This window comes from Miniopterus natalensis, chromosome 5 (genome assembly GCF_054644295.1).
Source record: "Miniopterus natalensis isolate mMinNat1 chromosome 5, mMinNat1.hap1, whole genome shotgun sequence".
In the NCBI taxonomy this organism is placed as follows: Eukaryota; Metazoa; Chordata; class Mammalia; order Chiroptera; family Miniopteridae; genus Miniopterus; species Miniopterus natalensis.
Window position 1 is genome coordinate 79,694,125 of NC_142085.1, and position 19,059 is coordinate 79,713,183.

Here is a 19,059-nt window from a genome sequence, read left to right on the forward strand (position 1 = left end):
CTTGACAGTTAGCGAAGACCAAGGAACCAACAGACTTCTCAAGTGACAACTCACTTGGATGACGTACAGTCTTTTCATGCTTAAAAGGCTTGATAAACGGTGCCCATTACAAGTTTTAGAAAAATAATATTGCCAGAAACTCTTCAGCCTTTCAATACCCCTATGTGGGACTACTTTCAATGAGACACTGAGTGGGGCATAGAAGGCTAACTAATGAATTTTCCATATTAACAAAGAGATTTAATGCCACCAGTAAAACATGGGTAACAATCAACAAGCAAATCCTATAACATGCAGAAATCCACTCTATAAACAATATGACTGTGTTTGGAATTTGTTAAACAAGTATTAAGTTTTATTTAAATGAAAAGTTTTCCTTTTTAAGTTACTGAGCCATATAAAGGGAAAATATTAATTTTATTAGAATTTCAACAAATGTTGCACAAACAACACATTTTGACAAAATAGTATGGTGGCATAACAAACAAAAAAGAAAACAGCCAACAATGTGTAAAAGAAATATAAGGTGGAAAAATGTTAAACATCTCATGATCCAGTACAGAAACAAGAAGTCTAAACTTAAAACCCAAGGATTTTAAAAAGCACAACCATAAAACAAAAAGTTAATGTTTGTGCTATCCTAACCAGACACATTCTTCAGCAAAACTTTAAAAGGCAGAGTTACATTTTACAGTACTTGATATCATATTTCTGACTTTTTCACAGAAATAGAGACTGGTTATGTCATTCAATCTCAGTTGAAAAAGAAAGTATAAGCACTGAGACCTCAGTATTCCACTAAAATGACAGGTGAGGCGAAACAATTGATTAGTCTTTAGTGCTGTATTTTTCAACAGTAATAAGGCCTTGATTCAACCAAAACAAGTCTTAAACAGTTCAGAATTCTTTTCTAATGCCCAAGGAATGCCTCTGCCCAGCCTGATTGCCATATATGGGAATCAAGAACCTAGTAACAATAGAGCACTCTCAGGGACAAATGTAGGAAAAGACAAAGTAGAGTTTTGATATTTTATAACACGGTAACTTGTCACCATTTCAGACTACCAAATGCCAGAACTTACTTAAAATAAATTATTTAAAAATGCCCCCAACTTTGCAATTTATTTCTAAGTACTGACATACTCATTTTTTTAAACTGACCATATCCGGTTAATACTAGTACTAATCAATTTGAGAACTGTAATAAAATAGTTCAAGAATAGGTCTTTGAATATTTTTCTGTTGTACCTTGATCTTTACACAAAGATGCGTTCTTACTTTTTTGGTAGAGAAGGCTATACAGGAAATTAACCTGGAACTGTTCTAAGGAGATTGTCAACCACAACAGGTTTCTGCATTTCAAGACTGTCATCTTACCAAGATACCAAATTTCACATTTTTAAATGTCTTAAAACAACATAGTTGTGATTTTTATAAACATCAAGAAGCAAAAATTTTAAATGCTTGTTTAAAAAAAGCTAAGCCCTTTGCATTTTGAATATTTGAAATTTATTTACACAATATGCCCAATTCAAACTTAAAATGAGGTATATTTTCTTATATCAAATACCTAACAAATAATACCATGAACAGCTTCAAATTAAAATAAGTTCACAGGCTTTTTGTTTGTGTTTTGCTTTAACCTGTCACGTACTACCTTGCCACGAGTCTTTGGATGTGGTGTCTAACAAAAAAGAAAGTTGTGTATGAACCACGCTCTGAATGAGAGTTGTAAATACATAAGGTGAAAACATTTTTGTGAATTACAGTCATGATTTTAAATATTATGTAAGTATATGTTAGAGACCATCTACATGTCAACAACTGTAAAAGGGGAGCACTAGAAATTAAATCTTTAAAATGATCTTATGTAAATGCTTAAGCAACTGAATTTTTCATCTGAAAAACCTATGCTGCAAAAATGTGAATCAAAGTTTTGCTTTTTGAATGTATGGGTTGCAACCCACACAAAAAATGAGGAAATATGTTTGGTCAGGACCTTGTTAGTTTAAGAAGCAAAAAATTTAAGAACCAAAATATGCACACCATTAAAAATACTAGTTCTGAAAATTATGTAGCAAAAAATTAGATCACCCTGTCCAGCAAGTTCCAAAAATTTCACACATTTCAAACATTAAGGCAACTTTTTCCCAACTAAACAGTACTTTATAAAAATATATGTCACTTCAAAACATTATATACACAGTGACAATAAATTTAGCTGTTGTAATCTTTAATACATTAATAAAGTGTCACATATTACAAAGAAATTATACCAGGTGCTTCTGTGTGTGTGCAAGTGGCGTTACAGTTCTTAAAGGACAGGTTTTAAAACCGAGCGCAGTGAGCGTCCCTCTTTCGTGAGCTCTCGTGTCACACACATACATGGCAAGGGGATGGCTTCCTCCCGCTTCTCTACAATATTGTAACTGCACTTCTTCAAGTGGTCTGCCATGCTTAGGATGTCAGCAAATTTCCATTCATTAACAGAACAAAACGCAGTACTGAATCGCCATACCTAAAAGAAAATTCTACTTCAGATTTAAACAAATCAATGTACAAGTATCAAAACACATTTCTTGTTCTAACTGTGTACATTTCTACTGCTAGAGAAATATGCAGTATAAAGTTTCAAGTGGTTAGGTACAAAATCGAAGACTAGTAAATCCATTTGGATACAAATCTGCTTATCAAATATTTATAAGACAAATCACTTCTATGACATTAAGACTTCAATAAATGTAATACTAACCAAAAAGAAAATAAAAGACAAAACCAATGTTAAAAATCACATCCAATCTAGTGTATTAAGCAATTTTTAGAAAATCAAAATCTCATGAATTCAGAACTACTTCCTAAAAATAATACATATGCACACTATTCTTTCATTCTATCCACATAGTCTGGAGAAATGGACAAGTATTATTTTCTTTTATCCAAGTTTTTCTCCCACTCTTGTTACATTATATGAAGCACATCTGAAAATACTATAGAATATGTGCCAAGGTACCTATCTTTCCACTCTTTATAAGTACTAAAGGTACTTAGTAATATTAAATACATGTACTTCAATTTGCTCAAAACGTTTTTAGAAACATATATAAAGAACTTTTATAAAATGAATCTTATTTTAATCCACATCATTTTAAAATGCATGTCTTGGCAAAATGTTCACCTGCTATCTCTGTTCATGTGTCTGCTGGTAAAAATATGGGCTACTTCCCCTTTTGGTCACTTAGCAGCTCTAAGCCCTGAAGCATTGTCGTATTAGTCTAGCAATGGCTGTTATGGCCCCCCTGCACCTTTACAAGTCAAAAAAAAAAAAGCTACCTGAACACAGGTAATAAGCATGAATGGAGCAGAACAGACCTAGGTAACAAGTATGAATGGGGCAAGACAAAGCCTAAGCATTCTAGCTAAGCTCATCAGTGGGGAATGCTAGTTAGAGAACACAGAATACATGGTAATACAGTGCTCTAGAAAGTAGCAGTGGATTTGAGTGAGGCCCTCAGTACTCAGTAGAGCTTCTCAGGAAAGAATGGTAATGACTTCTGCAGTGGCCAGAAGCCTTCAAAATTCTATGTGAACAGAACTGCTTCTCAGTGGGCAATAGAAGTCACCACAGTTCAGTACATGGGGTACTTACTTGTTATACTCCTGAGGGTTATACCATTTACCTTAGATGGAGTCATTGCCCAGGAGTCAGTGAATGTCTAGAGGATAGCTACCAATGGGCATTATAGATTACAATTCCCCATACCCATGAAACTATGGGAAGAATTAGGAGCTCTTGTTAAGCTTCAGCAGAATGCTAAAGTTAGATAACAGATTCAATGGTGGCAAACAACCTTCCTCCTTCCACACAGTTAAGAGTCTGGTGAAACGAATGCAGGAAAAAAATGGATGGCCCCCATCTCCTGATGACAAAGTTTCTTAGTAATGGGCCAATTTTTCATTCAAATATCCATTAAGTACTTAGTAACTTACAGTCTAATGAAAGAAACTGACAACTTAGTGAATTTCAACAGCATGGTGAATGCTTTAGTAGGGATGTATAAAGTAGGGGTATTTAATGGGGCACAAGAACACAGAGCAGTGAACCTCCCTCAACGTTTCAGAGTGGGGTTCTAAAACACTTAATTCAAGGAAGCTAAGATCTGAAGAGTAAGTAGGATACAGCAAGGTTATGAAGATCACAAGCTTCAGAGACAGGTTACCTAGGTCTGAATCCATAGGTTAGCTGGGTAAGTTACTGAACCTCTTTAAACCTCAATTTCTTCTTCCATAAAAGGGGAACAGATTAAATAAATTAATGAAAGTAAAATGCTTATTAGCCCGCTGTCTAGCATACTGCAAGTGCTCAAATGTAGGTATTAGGGACAGTACACTCAAAGGCCTTAGGCAAGAAAGAAAACATCAGGCAACTGTAAGTAAATCAAGGACTGGCATAGAAAGTGACAAGAGGAAACTAAAGTGGTGGGGGCAAGATCATAAAAAATCTTAAAAGTTTCATGAAGGAGCCTGTCTCTATCCCAGGACAATGGACAAACATTTAAAAAGTTTTTAAGCACTGCAGTATAAGAACTGTATTTAAGAAAATGTCTGTCGCCCTAGTTCTTACGTAGAGAACATGTTGAAGAGGGACACACCTGAACGAGAAACCCAGTTAGGAGGAGGCTACGGCAGTAATCCGGGAGAGAACTAAAGGCAGGACTGAACTGGGGAAATATTAATGGAAACAGTAAAGCAAACCTGGGAGGTTTGAAGGAGAGAGACATAATAGCAGTTTGTGATTACCACAATATGGAAATAAAGGGGGAACGTGGGTGTCCACTCTAGCTCCCAAATTCCTACTTTAGGCAATTTGATAGAAGACAATGCCACTTTCTGAGATTAGGAGAGAAAGAGAAGTGGAGTAGGTTGGACATGTCAAGTTGGATGAAGCTGTGAAATAATCTAGTGGAGATATCCAGTAAACGCTTGCACATAATGGTCTGGATGGAGTTCTAAGAAAATGGCCAGGATAGAGATGTGTTAGTAATAAATGAAAGCAATTTAAACTCCAAGAGTAGATAAGATTTTTTGCAGGAATAAAACCCCAGAAAATATCTCACCTCACAGGTCAATACCAGTTGGCAAGGACAAAAAGCAGCCAAGAGGCCATACTCAGAGTCCCATCCCAAATGGGAGAAAGACAGCAAATCATCTGGAAAGTGAAAATATACACATGCACACGCAGCAAGTACTAAAAGTATGAAGTTTTCTGCCACCAGAATTCCCTTTGGGGAAAAAAAATCATAAAATAATTATTGTTCATTTACAGATCAAAGCCTTAGGAGAACACAGGAGGAGAAGTAGAATTCTGAAAACTGGAGCAACAAGTAGAAGTAAGAGAAAACCTAAAGATGGCAAAGCAAAGTAGCCAAAAACTTTGAATCCCAATGTGAAGTTTATACAAAATTTTCTTGTATAAAATGCAAGGTTTTGAATTACAGTTCTGAAATGAAAACACCTACAATCAAAGATATCTGTAATACCTTCTATTTTCTATTGGAGAGTGCCTCAAAAAGAAGCTGGGCAAAAGTAGGGTATCACAGGAGAAAAAGGGTGGAGCCAGGGTTTGTTCCCAGGTCTGCCTAAATCCCAGCTCAAGCTTTCAATATGCAACACTCCCTCTTACCGTACTACGCCCAGGGTCCCCACCAACAATAGCAAATCCTACTGCCCCTACTCTTATCTCACTCTGACCTAACACATATCCACATCCATCCATTTACGTCCACCTGCCCCCAAATACTCCATTGGTCACTTACTAGTAACAGGTGCTTATAACTTTTTCTCATCTCTCCTGATTTAGGTTCTACCTGAAACAAGCAAGTCCTAAGAAAGAAACTGCCAAGAATGAAAAGAAAATGCCAATTGTAAGCAGTTAAAAAATCTCCTTTTTGCTTTCCCCACTGTCTGATGGTGAAAATGTTTCAGATGGAGTCCAAATCAGGTGGTTAACATGGTCACAAACAAATGTCGTTACAGAAGACCTAAGTGGATACAGAACTGCTCAACTAAAGAAACAGAAGTGGCCTCTGCCATATTAGATTAGAATCTAGTTCTAGGATGACTGCAGTAAATATGTGATTATGACAAACAATTCTAACTATCCTAGTTTTTCATTAATTAGCATTTTTAAAAAACAGTATGTTGTCATATTAAGTTTTTAAAGATGGTCAATATAAAAAAATTTAATTTTATTAATTCAGCAAAATTATTAAGTGCCTATTATATGTCACATAAGGAGATGATACAGTTAAAATTAAACTAACCTTTTCTTTTATCTGCCATGATGCATTTCCTTCTGGATACTTCCTTTTCCCCCACTGCAGTATGACCATTCCACGAGACTGAAGCAGGCTGCCACACACATCCCTCATTAACTTGGATACACATGAGAGCTGGCATAGACTGAAGCCATCAAGAAAGCCTGCAATATGCTGCAGAACCTCAAAAGGAAGACCACTGAGATGGTCACTATGTAATCCCAAAACACAGTTTCTAGCAGGCTCTACTAATACTGTAGATACACAAGGCTGAACTCCAAACGACCTCAAATGGCGATCATGTATAATCTTTGCTCCTTGTGTTGATGGACAAAACCTACGCTGAGAATAGGTACAGCCATAATATGCTAAAGGACACCTCTGTTCCATCCAGCCATTGAGTCCAGCATGAATGTCACCATGCACATTCTTAAAATGTGAAGAAAATTCTCTTCTTCTAAATAGCTGTCCACAAACAAATGTAAACATTGAACGCTGCTTGGGTTGGTACCTAGCGACACATTCCAATACTAAATCCAGCCCAAGTGTCTGAAAAGGACTTGGATTTGAAAGCTGTGGGTTGGCATGATCGCAAGCTGAAGCGGAAGCTATTTCCCCAACCATCGTATTTGTAGCTAATATTGCAGACGGAAGTGAAAAAGTCTGAGTTCCAAAGTCAATGTGGTAAATGTCAACCATGCGACTATCTGATATACCCCTTCCACCTGGAGAATCTCCTAGACAAAACAGTAATGCTGCTGTGATGAGATCTATTCCTTGGAGGCCCATTGGATCTTCTGCAACTTCCAAATCTGATGTATCTACTGCTTTGTCTTCCTTCGGTTTAGACCAACATGAATTAGAAAGAAATTTGAATGGAGATTGACTAAAAGATAAGACATCTACATTCCTCAAGTCCCCTAAGTCTACTTTCCTCCGACACAATTCTCCTCCACCCTCGTCACCTGGCATGAGGATATGCTGAACTGTGCCGTTAGGCAAAGCATTAGGCGGTATTACTTCCCTAAGCTGTGCTGCTACTGACAGTGAACTGGAAGGTTCTGAAGTGCCATCTGATGCTACACATTCTCCATTTCTTAAGTTATTTTCCTTTGAATCACCATGTAAATTCTGATTCCGGTCTATGACCTGCGTACATACATTTTCCAAAGGAAGGCCATTACAAAGAGCAGAAGTGCCATAAGAACTGGTATTTGAGTCACATAATAAATCACTTGAACCGTTTTGTTCAGACTGGGCATTCTGACTTGTGTCGTTACAGCCAATTCCACCTACTGCTCCTATCTCATCCTCATAAAGATGGTCCTGGTCTTTCAATTTCCTATTCTGTGAGCTTTCTCTGGCATTTTGCTCTTCATTCATTTCACTTGCGGAAGCACAAAGACTTGTACTTAACATGCCAATGTCCCTTGTGGCGGTGTTCAGGATATCTAAAGCAGCAGCCAAGCTTCTGGTTGTTTCTACAGTAGCTTGATAAAGTGCACCGTAAGATTCTTCATCAACAGACACCAAACCATTAGCATGTGGTATCTCTGGAACAGTTGATTTCACTGATATTTGTTCTCTAGGATCTGATACTTTATCAGTCGCTTTTGACATCATGGTGGCTACTTTGAGAGATTCTAAGAGCATCCTTTGGTCTTGAAGCGCCAAGGCCATGTCTAATTGTGCTACTTCATCAACATCTCTACTTAGATTTTCATATGACTTCCGATCTGCATAACTAACTGGCCATCGGTTCCACTCCATTGTACAGCACACCACACTTGCAGGACATGTTTCTAGATGTTCAGCAACTTTATTTCGAGCCATTGTAAATGGACATCCAAAGTCACTATTTAAGCAAGGTACTCGCTCAAATGGACATAAAAGTCGATGCTCATCAGCTTTACAAGAATGGAAGACTGCTCCACAAACCAATGGACAACCAATCAAGTCACAGGAAATCCCAGGCTCTGGTCTGGTCATACACCGTCTACTGACACAATTCACACAGTGCGAATGCTGCAGCTCCTCCTCCATAATGGCCGGTCCAGCTCTGGTTGCTAAGATGGAAAAAGATAAGTTAGGCAAAAATTGGTCAATTTTAAAAATCAGTAATAACCTTAAATATAAATGGATTAAAGGCTACAATCAAAAGACATAGGGTAGCTGAATGGATAAGAAAACAACACCCAATTACATGCTGTCTACAAGAGACCCACCTCAGAACAAAAGACTCACACAGGCTGAAAAAAAGAAACAAAGAAAATCCCAAAAAACTTCTGGAGGACTTTAAAGGAGAGACTGACAGCAATATAGTCATAGTAGGGGACTTTAACACCCCACTGACTTTACTGGATAGATCTTTCAGACAAAAAAAAAAAAATCAACAAGGAAACAGTGACTCTAAATGACACACTAGATCAGATGGATTTAATTGACATTTACAGAACATTTCACCCCAAAGCTGCAGAATATGCATTCTCCTCAGGTGCACATGGGACATACTCAAAGATAGATCACATGTGAGGACACAAAACAAGGCTCTACAAGTTCAAGAAGAATGAAATCATATCAAGTATCTTCTCAGCCAGTTACACCATGGAGTACTATGCAGCTGTGAAAAAGATGGATCCCTTACCCTATGAGACAGCACGGTGGCACCTGGAGAGTATTATGCTAAGCGAAATAAGCCAGTCAGAAAACGACAAGTACCACACGATCTTACTCAAATGTGGAATCTAATGAACAAAATAAACAGATGAACAAAAGAGATCCAGAGACATAAAGCATGAACAGACTGACGAATCTCAGAGGGAAGGCAGGGGTGGGTGAGTTGGTGGGTGGGGAGAGAGTAACCTAAGAATTTATATGCATATTATGCATAATCCATGGACACAGACAACAGTGTGGTGGAAGCCTGGAGGGGGTGCAAAGTGGAGGGGATCAATGGGGGAAAAGGGAACATCTGTAATACTTTCAACAATAAAGATAAATTTTAAAAATAAAAAATTATTATTTGATAATATAAATCAAAGCATAAAGGCATATTGGCTTACTTTATAATGAAATATATAAAATAAACATTTAATGGATTTATGTTACATATAATCAATCCATCTTGAAACATAAGTACTTCCAGTAACAATTCAGAAATTTAACTAAAATGTCATAGAAGTTCATTTTTATATTGCAGATAGGCAATATGTTTACAAGGCCAAAAGTTTCAAATTTAATACTTAAATCCTGGTATACTGGGTAATAAATAAACTAATGCCAAAACGAATTTAATGTATATTTAACTTTTAGATTTCAAAGAATGCTTTATCTTTTACCTTTTTAATTTCAATTAAACTGATTTTGATGTACCCCACATTGCAGAGACCTCATCATGTTTCTAAAGGAGAATAATCTGAATTTCACAGAAATAGTTAACTCTTTATTAGAAGTTTTCTTTTTATTCCCTCTAAATACATGAATTTAAGATTTCATCTATTGATCTCTTTCTATAATACCTTAATAAATTCTACAACAAATCAGTAAGTAAGCTGTAATTAAAGCATACAGAGAATTTTCCCAGAAAATATAAATTCTAGCTCCATTTCTATGGCTGTGGGCAAATCACATCTCAGGGCCAGAGTTCCCATTCATTCATTAAAATAAACATTTATTTACTGTTTAACATATCAGACTGTGTTTGGTGTGGCAATACAAAGATTAGTAAGACACGATACTTCCTCTCAAGCAGCTATAGCAGGAGGTCAGAGACAGTAAAAATCATGTCACATTATTATGTGATCAGTATGAGAGAAGTAAAATGGTAACACAAGAAGACAATAATCAGTAATGGCAAGGACTAGAGAAGTCACAGGAGTCTTGAAAGAAGAGAAGTCTTATGGGGTGTGGGGTGGTGCTGGGAAGGAGGGGAGACATTCAAGGCTGAAGTAACAGCATAAGCAAATGCAGAAAAGCAAGGATTGTCAAAACATGTTCAGGGAACTTCAAGCTTCCTAGTGCTGCTGGTTCACAGGGTAAAATACAAGGTGGCTGCAGAAGATGAGGTGGGACAGTGACGCAAATCATGAAGAGCGCGCTATATGTTACTCTAAGGAATTAAGACTTTAATTTGAAGTCACTAAGAATTTTAAACAAAGAAATTGTACCTATAAAATAATATGAGGGGATTACAGATACCTAATGGTCTTTCCTGCCTTTATCAAATTTTATATAAAAATAAGAGAGAGCATCCGCACAACATATTGATTTAATTACTGGGCCTATTTGATGTCTTTTTTCTGTAATATTCAATTTCTTTATTGGCTTATTCCTATTAGCATAAAAACTTAAAAGACTATTTTTATCTTTAAAAACCTAAATAATAAAGCAACATCCCCCTTTGCTACTATTCTTTTTCCTATTCAGTTAAGCTTTCAGAAGAAAAACAAAAAATTCACCAAAAAACCCTCTAATCTCCCCAATACTCTTTGGCCCTCTAATCTGGCTTTTATTTTCACCACCACCCGTGATGCCTGCGCTGCTCAGATGCTCAGTGCGAAATCCAAAGGGCATTTTTTTCCAGGTCCCATCTTCCTTGGGCATTATCATTATGTTGACTAATTCCTCCCTTTAAACTATTATTTTTTTCTTAGCTCTCATGGTGTCATGTTCCCCTGGTTCTCCCTGCCTCTTAGACTCTTCTAAGCTACTATACTCTTCTTTGGGGCTCATGGCGTTTCTACTCACTCTTCTACACATTCTCTCCCTGGGTGCCCTCAATTTCTCAAAAGCTTCCATTACCACAAATATTCTCAAAACTCATCTATATCTCCTGCCCAGATCCCTCTTCCAAACTTCAGATCTCTCAGCTAATTACTTATTATACATCTCTATTTGTACATGGCACAGGCAACTCATCTCAACATTTCCCAAGTTGAATTACTCTGTAGTAGATGATAATTTTCTGGATAAGATGCTGATTATCAGCCTATTTTCTTCACTTCAGTGCATAAACTGGCTCTCTGATATATTTTTCCATGAAGTATCTTGGTTCCAGGTGGCTAATGTAAACTGTTACTCCCCAAATTGCTATTTCTTTTTCTCCAGTCCAAGTTTGATTTTCTTCAAACTAAAATAACAAAAGTTTACCTATTCTTGATAGAACTTTTGTTGAGCAAGTAGAAAAGTTATGAGTTGATATTATGGTGCTTAATGATACTGGGGGTGGGGGACACACACGTTTATCAACAAAACTGTATTTTTTAAACTGTGTTTAATTAAAAGTTCTGAGTTAAATATACTTTTAAATATTTAACCCTATAAATTTTGTAGGTAATGACAGAACCTATAAATTAAAAGCAGACATGCTAAAAGAGACATAATAGAAGAAATGACAGACTAATCATGAAAAACATTTGTAAATTAAACAGAAATTTAAAAAGAAACTTTATTAAGAATTAAGACAAACTTTATTGAGTGATTAGATTGTGAAAACAGCTGTAGCTTTCTTATTTTGCAACCAGACTGAGTTCATCTCACATGCTGAAATAAGCTTGACTGTTACTAAGAGAGTAACCTAAAAATACAAGCAGTTCCAAAAGTGACCACTGCTCTCAGAACTTGTAGGAACACTTTATGTTATGTACAAATCACATGATCACACCAGACAGAACACAACTCAAAAAACGTCACTTAATTCAAGTGTTTAAAATAGTAACTGTTACAAACAACTGAGTTAAATGCAAACCAGCAACTCTTAAAGAAGGCTCTCAAGCTTCAAAATAAGCAGCCTTTGCATACTATTCTATTCTGAATAAGAAAATGTTAAAAAATGAAAATAAAAACACAGTCCAAAATTATTTATTATTCATTGAAGTACAGAGAAGAAAAAAGGAACACGAATTATGTGCCCATTTTGTCCTTTACATAAGTTTTGTCACTTAATGTCACAACCCTTATAACAACCCAGAGGAAATGGGTTCAGAAAGGCTGAGAGGCTTGCCCGAAGTCCTCTGCCTACTAAGTGGGAGAACTAGAATTGAAATCTATATCTGGTCAGTGCACATGGGCAATAACAGGTTTGTTTACTTATAAGAGGTTTAAGAAAATAAGGCAGCACTTCGGTAACTGGTGATCCAATTTTAAGATGTTATTTGAGGAATGGAGATTACGACTTTGCTTGTAGTTTATTCCAACACAACCACCCCTGTGGTCAAGAACTGATGCGCCCTGGCTAGTGTGGCTCAGCTGGCTGGAGCGTCATCCGGCACACTGAAAGGTTGTGGGTTCGATTTCCGGTCTGGGCACATATCTAGGTTTCGGGTTTGATCCCCAGGGCACGTACAGGAAAGCAACCAAACCATGTTTCTCTCTCTTAAAAAATAAGTAAATAAATAAGTAAATAAAGAACTGAATGAGACAGAGAGATGATCCTGCCTCCTTTTCGGTCCTTTCTAATAGCATATTACTTTGTTTCGCATATAGGAGTTTTAAATTACTTAATGAATAACTTACATTCATAATGCTCTCTATTAACATATGGAATATAAATGTAACAATTCTCAAAATAGTTAAAGAAGAAATCAAGTTTAATTCCATTTTACTATTAAATATACTAAGAAATAAGAAAATGCACTAGATAACACCCAAAGAATGTTCTGGGGATATAAACCTCAGCTTCAGAACCTTAAACTTCCAGATCTATCCTCTTTCTAACCAAGGTCATTATTATCAAGTAAATATGCTTCACACTGCTCATAAATCCCGTGAAACAGGGTTAAAAACACCAATCCCTGATTTATCAGTTGAACAGTGACACAGCAGGCCCAGGAGAAAACAAGTTGCTAAAACTGAGGCTTCAGAATTGAGGTTTCAAGTTCAAGATGAGCATAATTTAAAACTCCTCAATATTTTTTTTTTTTAAAGGACTCTCTAGAAAAAGAATCTTAACATTTCCAAACAACTGGAAAAGTTTCATTACACCAGAAAATAGCTGTAAATGATTAAATGCTTTACAGTAGTTTCAATTTTCTCTAACAGAAATTCTTGGCCAACTCATACTCTGCAGCTGACAAACAATCCATAAAAATAGTTTTAAGACATGGCATTTTCCCATACGGTGAAATTAGGCCTTGTCATTTAAGGCTATTTCTAGACTTAAAAGATATGGCCCTCAAAACAAACTGTTTATTTTTCCAAATTCATAAAAATAGGTAAGGTGATAAAAATCAATAAAACATGGCAAATTAGCACAATTTTAAAACAGGCTAAGTCAAGTCACCCAAAGTACTCACACAGCTTGCTGCCTCAGGCTGTTTTTAATATCCACTTCTGCCTCCAAGGCAGACACATGCACACCCCTTTCCCTCCCCAACTTCAGCCTCAAATCTTTATGTCTCAGTTTAAATGCTACTTTTCCACATCCCAAAGGTAAAGTATGAATCCCATATTATGCTACATGCTAATTACACATTGCATTTTTCCTTGGTAATACTAGTCACAACTCTAAGTAAATCATTATCCTCTTTAATATCTATCTCCGCAAGAAAATTCCAACTCCATGAAGGAGGCAGGACCATTTCTGCCTCATCCAACTCTTCCCTGTATTCAAAATTGTTCCTCTTACCTAAAAACAACAACAACAAAGAATTATGATACAAGAAATAACCAAATGGATTCCCAAACAAAATGCGACTCTTAATTTCATGGAAAACTACATACTTCGCTTATAGATCTAGTACACTCATTGTACAAGCTATAAATCATCAATAGTGATCAAACACTTATTGAGCACCTAGGTTATTTGTTTCAAGCATTATACTGTATATGAAGTAAGATAAATTATCCATCAAAAAAGCAAACCAAAGGTAAAAGTAAATCAAAAAAGTTAATTCCAATCTTCCAGTGTTTTAAAATCTTAAAAAATAATAGTAATGAAAAGCATGGAAGGAAAAGTTTACCTTTATACTGTTCCACTATTTTAATTCCCTAACCAACCCTGCAGTCTGGCTACTGGTTACTGAATACAGAGGCACCGGGTGCAGAAGAGAAAGCAGAGGTGGAAGAGCCCGCACATGAGCAGGTGCTGAGAGGGGACAGGGTGAAAAAAAGAAGCTCAAAAAGGGAGTGCTATCAGCCGCTTAATATCACAACTAATACGGTGGTAGTTTATATAGAACGCTACTTACACAAGAAAATACTGCTTCAATTGTAAGACTGAAATGGACCTATACACACACTTGCTCAATTAGTTAACCACATTACAAGTCAGTTTACGACTAAACTTTTCTAGTTTAGCCCGGCCGGCGTGGCTCAGCGGTTGACCATCAACCTATGATCCAGGAGATCGCAGTTGGATTCCCAGTCAGGGCACATGCCGGGGTTGCAGGCTCAATCCCCAGTCAGAGGCGTGCAGGAGGCAACCGATCAATGACTCACCACCATTGATGTTTCTATCTCTCTCTTTCTTCCTCTCCCTTCCTCTCTCTGAAATCAATAAAGACATATTAAAAAAAATAATTTCAAATTTAGCAATCAGTTATGAGCTCCTCCAGAGTAAGTCCCATCCTTCTTGTATAGTCAAAGGTACTATTTGCACAGTAAATACAAATGCTTGCTGACTTGTTTGTAATCAGGTGCAGTCAGTTTTAAAGACTACAATAAATCAATAACCTCAGTGGGACATCTTATTTCACTGGTTAAAAAAATGGGGTTGGGGGTAACTAGACAAGATTGAAAATCCACTATCATTAAACTCACGATTCAGAACATAAACTCTCCTGTTGAGTCCAAAATGGATAAATGGGTTACACTGTACACATTCTTTTATTAAAGTTTGGTTCTGACTTCTTTTTATTTATAAAATGATGACCTAATTGTATGGATTTTTTTTTTCAAGTTTTTGCCTTCCAATCATAAACATACATCTTTCATTTCTAAATATGGTTATGAGTAGCTTATTCCAAAGTGAAAGTTCTAATTAATTGCCATGCTCTCCACTAAATAAGAAAATGAAACTATTAAAGACTTACATCAGAAATTAAAATAATAAATATTTAATACTGAGACCAGAATTTATTTGAGTTGATACTCAGATAAAAATAATCCACCCAAATGGTAGAGCTCAGCTTATGACAATGGGCAGCATGGCAGAGGGGAATGGGCTTCCAAGGAATTTCACCTTTGTGACCTCGAGTGTGAAAACACCCTAGATGGTTACTATTATGTGTGTGTCCAGTAGGATACAAACATGTTTCCTCAGAAAACAGATGTACTTCACTTTACACAACCATTTACATACACAAAGCTTTATGTATAAATATATTTTACATCAGGTCATTTATACTTACAAAACTTATTAAAAACAATCATATGAGGAACTATCTAATGCTAACATTACCCATTCTTTAAAAAAGAAGACATATCCTTTTTGTAAAAGATTTTCACAGAATGAGTTTTAATTCATGAACACTTATCTGTGTCCAACTACCTGCTTACCTACAGGGTAAAAACCACTAGTCCAAGGCCAATCTCACCTATTTCACCAAACTGAATTTGAAATTGAATTACGTTTTATACAGCCTTTTGACTGAAGATTTTAACATCAAAGAATTCTACGACTATAATGTCATTCCAGAGCATGTACTAGCTCCTTTTAATGAAACAGGCAATCACAGGAACTCAGTTTAAAAATTTCTATGAAGGCCATACAGAATAGTATAGGACTTATCCCACTAAAAGTCACACTTCAGTAACATATCAAATAGTAAACACACATTACCAATGCCTATTTTCGTGACCTTAAACTACCTCCCAAACCATATACATTATCTCAAAATATGTATTATTGTTCTTTAATAGTATATTTTGTTAAGACACTTTGTATTTTTAAAAAAAGTCTGCAGTGCTAGACATGGAGAAATATTGTTTTGAAATTAAATACCTAGTACACTTGGACTCCATGAAAGTTTGCCTATATGGGAAACTTCAGCTCTCTACTAACACTCACAAAACTCCACCCACTAACATTTCCAGAATCACACAAAAAAAGCTATGTCACCGCAGTCGCGCACCAGATAAAAACAAACTGGCAACTTAAAAAGTCAGCAAAACACCATGTTATCCCCAAACTTCTGTAACAAGAAACAGCGACTAAGCATAAATAACAGTGATTCAGCGAAAATCCCACACTGAACACGCGAACCCCGAGGAAAACCCTGAACCTGCTCTTTTCCCTCTGCCGGGCCAACCCCTGCGCCGCTCGGGGAAACCGGGACCGAGGCGAGCCAGCGCCGGATCCGCGAGGGGAACTCACCAGGTCTCCCCCGCAAGACACGACACGGCGCTGAGATGCGGCACGCAAAAACTGAAGTTTAAGAAGTTTGGGGTTTGGGATGTGCAGACTTTCCAGTTAATCTACCACGATTATCAGAACGCCCATAAATAACTTCATCTTGGATCACAGTCAACGAAGTAATTATGGAATAAAAGGTCAATTCCTTCCCAAGCATCTCTTATCTGAGACTTACGACAGGGCTCGGAAAGAAAAACAAGAGGGGCCGAGGGGCCTGGAGCGCCAGGGCCGCGGTAAACAACACCCGCGCTCGGCCCCCTTCTCCCACACCCACGGAGAACACCCGGCGGGGGCGGCTCGAAGCCGGCGCGCGCCCCGCGGCCCCCTCCACGCCCTGCGCCCACCCGCGCGGGACGGGACACGCATAACCGGGGAAGGCTCGGACCCCTCAGAGCCAGAAAACCAGCTCGTTCCCTTTAACGAGGACTCGGGAGGCTAGGACGAGGCGCCTCTCACTTCCATGAATGGAAAAGTTACCAACTCCTCCCGTCCCGTGGAGACAGTTGAAGACGCCTCCCCGTCTTCCGCGAGCACGTTTCTGCCGCAGACAACTCAAGTTTCTGACAGGCTCCCGGAGCCGGCAGCCGGGGCGCCGAGGCTCCCGGGGTCGCCCAAGTTCCCTCCGCCCCCTCCCCGCACATGAACACGCCCGGCGCGGTGGCCCGGGGGTCGGTCGCCGGGGTCCGGGTCGCCATTTGCAGAGCAGAGCGTCTCCGCGGCCGGCCCGGCAGGAGGACCCGCGCGAACCCCACGCCGCGGACGCCCACTCGGCGCCGGGGACCCACAGGGTCGGCGCGGGGCCGTGTTCCCTGCGCCCCAGGCCGGGCCGCCTCCGACCTGGCCGCGGGCCTCGCACGGCCCGGCCGCCGCCTCCATCCCCAGCGCAGCCCCGAGCGCGCCGGCCTCCCCGCGGGCCTCTGACACTCACCGGCCGGCGCGGCCGAACCGTGGCCCAGGCCCTGGCTGCCGTGGCCGCCGCGCCCGGCTGCTGCGCGCTGTCCCGGGGCCGCTCCGGGCCCCACACCCCGTGCGGTCCGCCTCCGCCAGCCGCTCTGTCCCGCCGGACAGCCACCTTTTCTCCCTTCTCCTCCTCCTCCGCCTCCGCTAACTCGGCCCCTCCGCAGGCCGCCGCCCTCCTCGGGCGCCCCGCCCCGCGTCGCCCCGCCCACCCGGCCCGGCCTGGCCTCCTAGGCGGCGGCCCCGGCGGCAGCGGCGAGGCTGGCGGGGACGCGCACGCCGAGCCCGCGGGGACGCGCACGCCGAGCTCGCGGGGACGCGCACGCCGAGCCCCAGCGGGGACGCGCACGCCTCCCACCGACTCTGCAACCGACGTGGCGGGGAGGCGGTTCTGCAGCCAGAGCCGGGGCTGGGGGAGCCCTGCGCGAGGTTTCCGGCGGGCCCCGCCTGGCTGCTCTAGGCAGTGCTTCCAGATCCTGTTTGCTTGAGAATCTTGTATTCCTGCAGGGCATCCCAGACCCGTCATTTTGGAATTGAGGAAGCAGGCCCAAGTGGAGTGGCTTGTTTACCCCCCTGAATGTAGGGAAGCAGCCCAGATTTAACTCCGGGTGCAGTGCTCTTCCCCTTAGGTCATATACAGGAGGAAACCCGCACCTTGCTGAAGCTTCAGTGCTGCTGCCACAGGCCTTGCTGCCTGCTAACCTCCATGTGCCCAAGTCCTGTGACTTAGTGCCCTGACCCTTGTCGGCTACCTTGCTGGGGACTGAGCCCAGCTCAGAATTTGTGAGAGGCACTTACACAGGAGCAGAGCAAGGATGATGGGCCAGGTACAGGGAGTCTCCCTGGCAGAAAGCCCAGAGTTCCTAGCATTGGGCAAAACTGGGAAGATAAGAACCTAGCTCCCAGGGTGACCTTTCCTCCCCTAGCATATGGCTGGCCATGGGGTCTGGACACCCTGACCTTTCCCCCTAGAGAGAACATTGCCTCAGTTGTATTTCAGCTCCAGGCCCAGAAAAGCAGCAAAACCATGGAAGCTATGCCACAGCTGACCTCAGGACCAGCGGCACTGAATAATGACGCCCTGCCCTGGTTCTGACCAATCAGTGGATCCACCTGCAAAGCTGATGAATATGCCACTGAGATCCTACCCTGGGACCTCCCCTAAAAACCTCCACCCTTAAAAGCCCTTAGGCTAGAGGACCCAGATGCCCTGGACTTTCTCCTACCCCTGCTCCCTCCTTCTTTCCCCCCACCCCCAGGCAGGTTACCTTGACCTTCCTCTCTCCTAAGCTCCAATGACCCTTCCTTTGCCTCAGTAACTTGTTTCCTGAGCCCATTTCTTCTATGGTCCATTTCTTCTACCTCTATGATTTTCTAAATAAACATTCTCTTATAGTTTGAGTCTTGGGTTTGAATTCTTTCCTAGACAGAACTCAA

The 19,059-nt window shown here is 40.0% G+C and overlaps 1 protein-coding gene across 1 annotated transcript; it reads right to left on the reverse strand.

The window, feature by feature from the left end:
* Positions 1-398: 398 nt before the first annotated feature.
* Positions 399-17,672, reverse strand: FBXO30 (F-box protein 30). Its single transcript, XM_087817674.1, has 3 exons — positions 17,594-17,672; positions 6,321-8,380; positions 399-2,518 (listed from the first exon to the last, which is right to left on the reverse strand). The coding sequence occupies exons 2-3, from the start codon at positions 8,355-8,357 to the stop codon at positions 2,315-2,317; spliced, it is 2,241 nt and encodes a 746-aa protein (XP_087673800.1). The 5' UTR covers positions 8,358-8,380; positions 17,594-17,672; the 3' UTR covers positions 399-2,314.
* Positions 17,673-19,059: the final 1,387 nt, after the last annotated feature.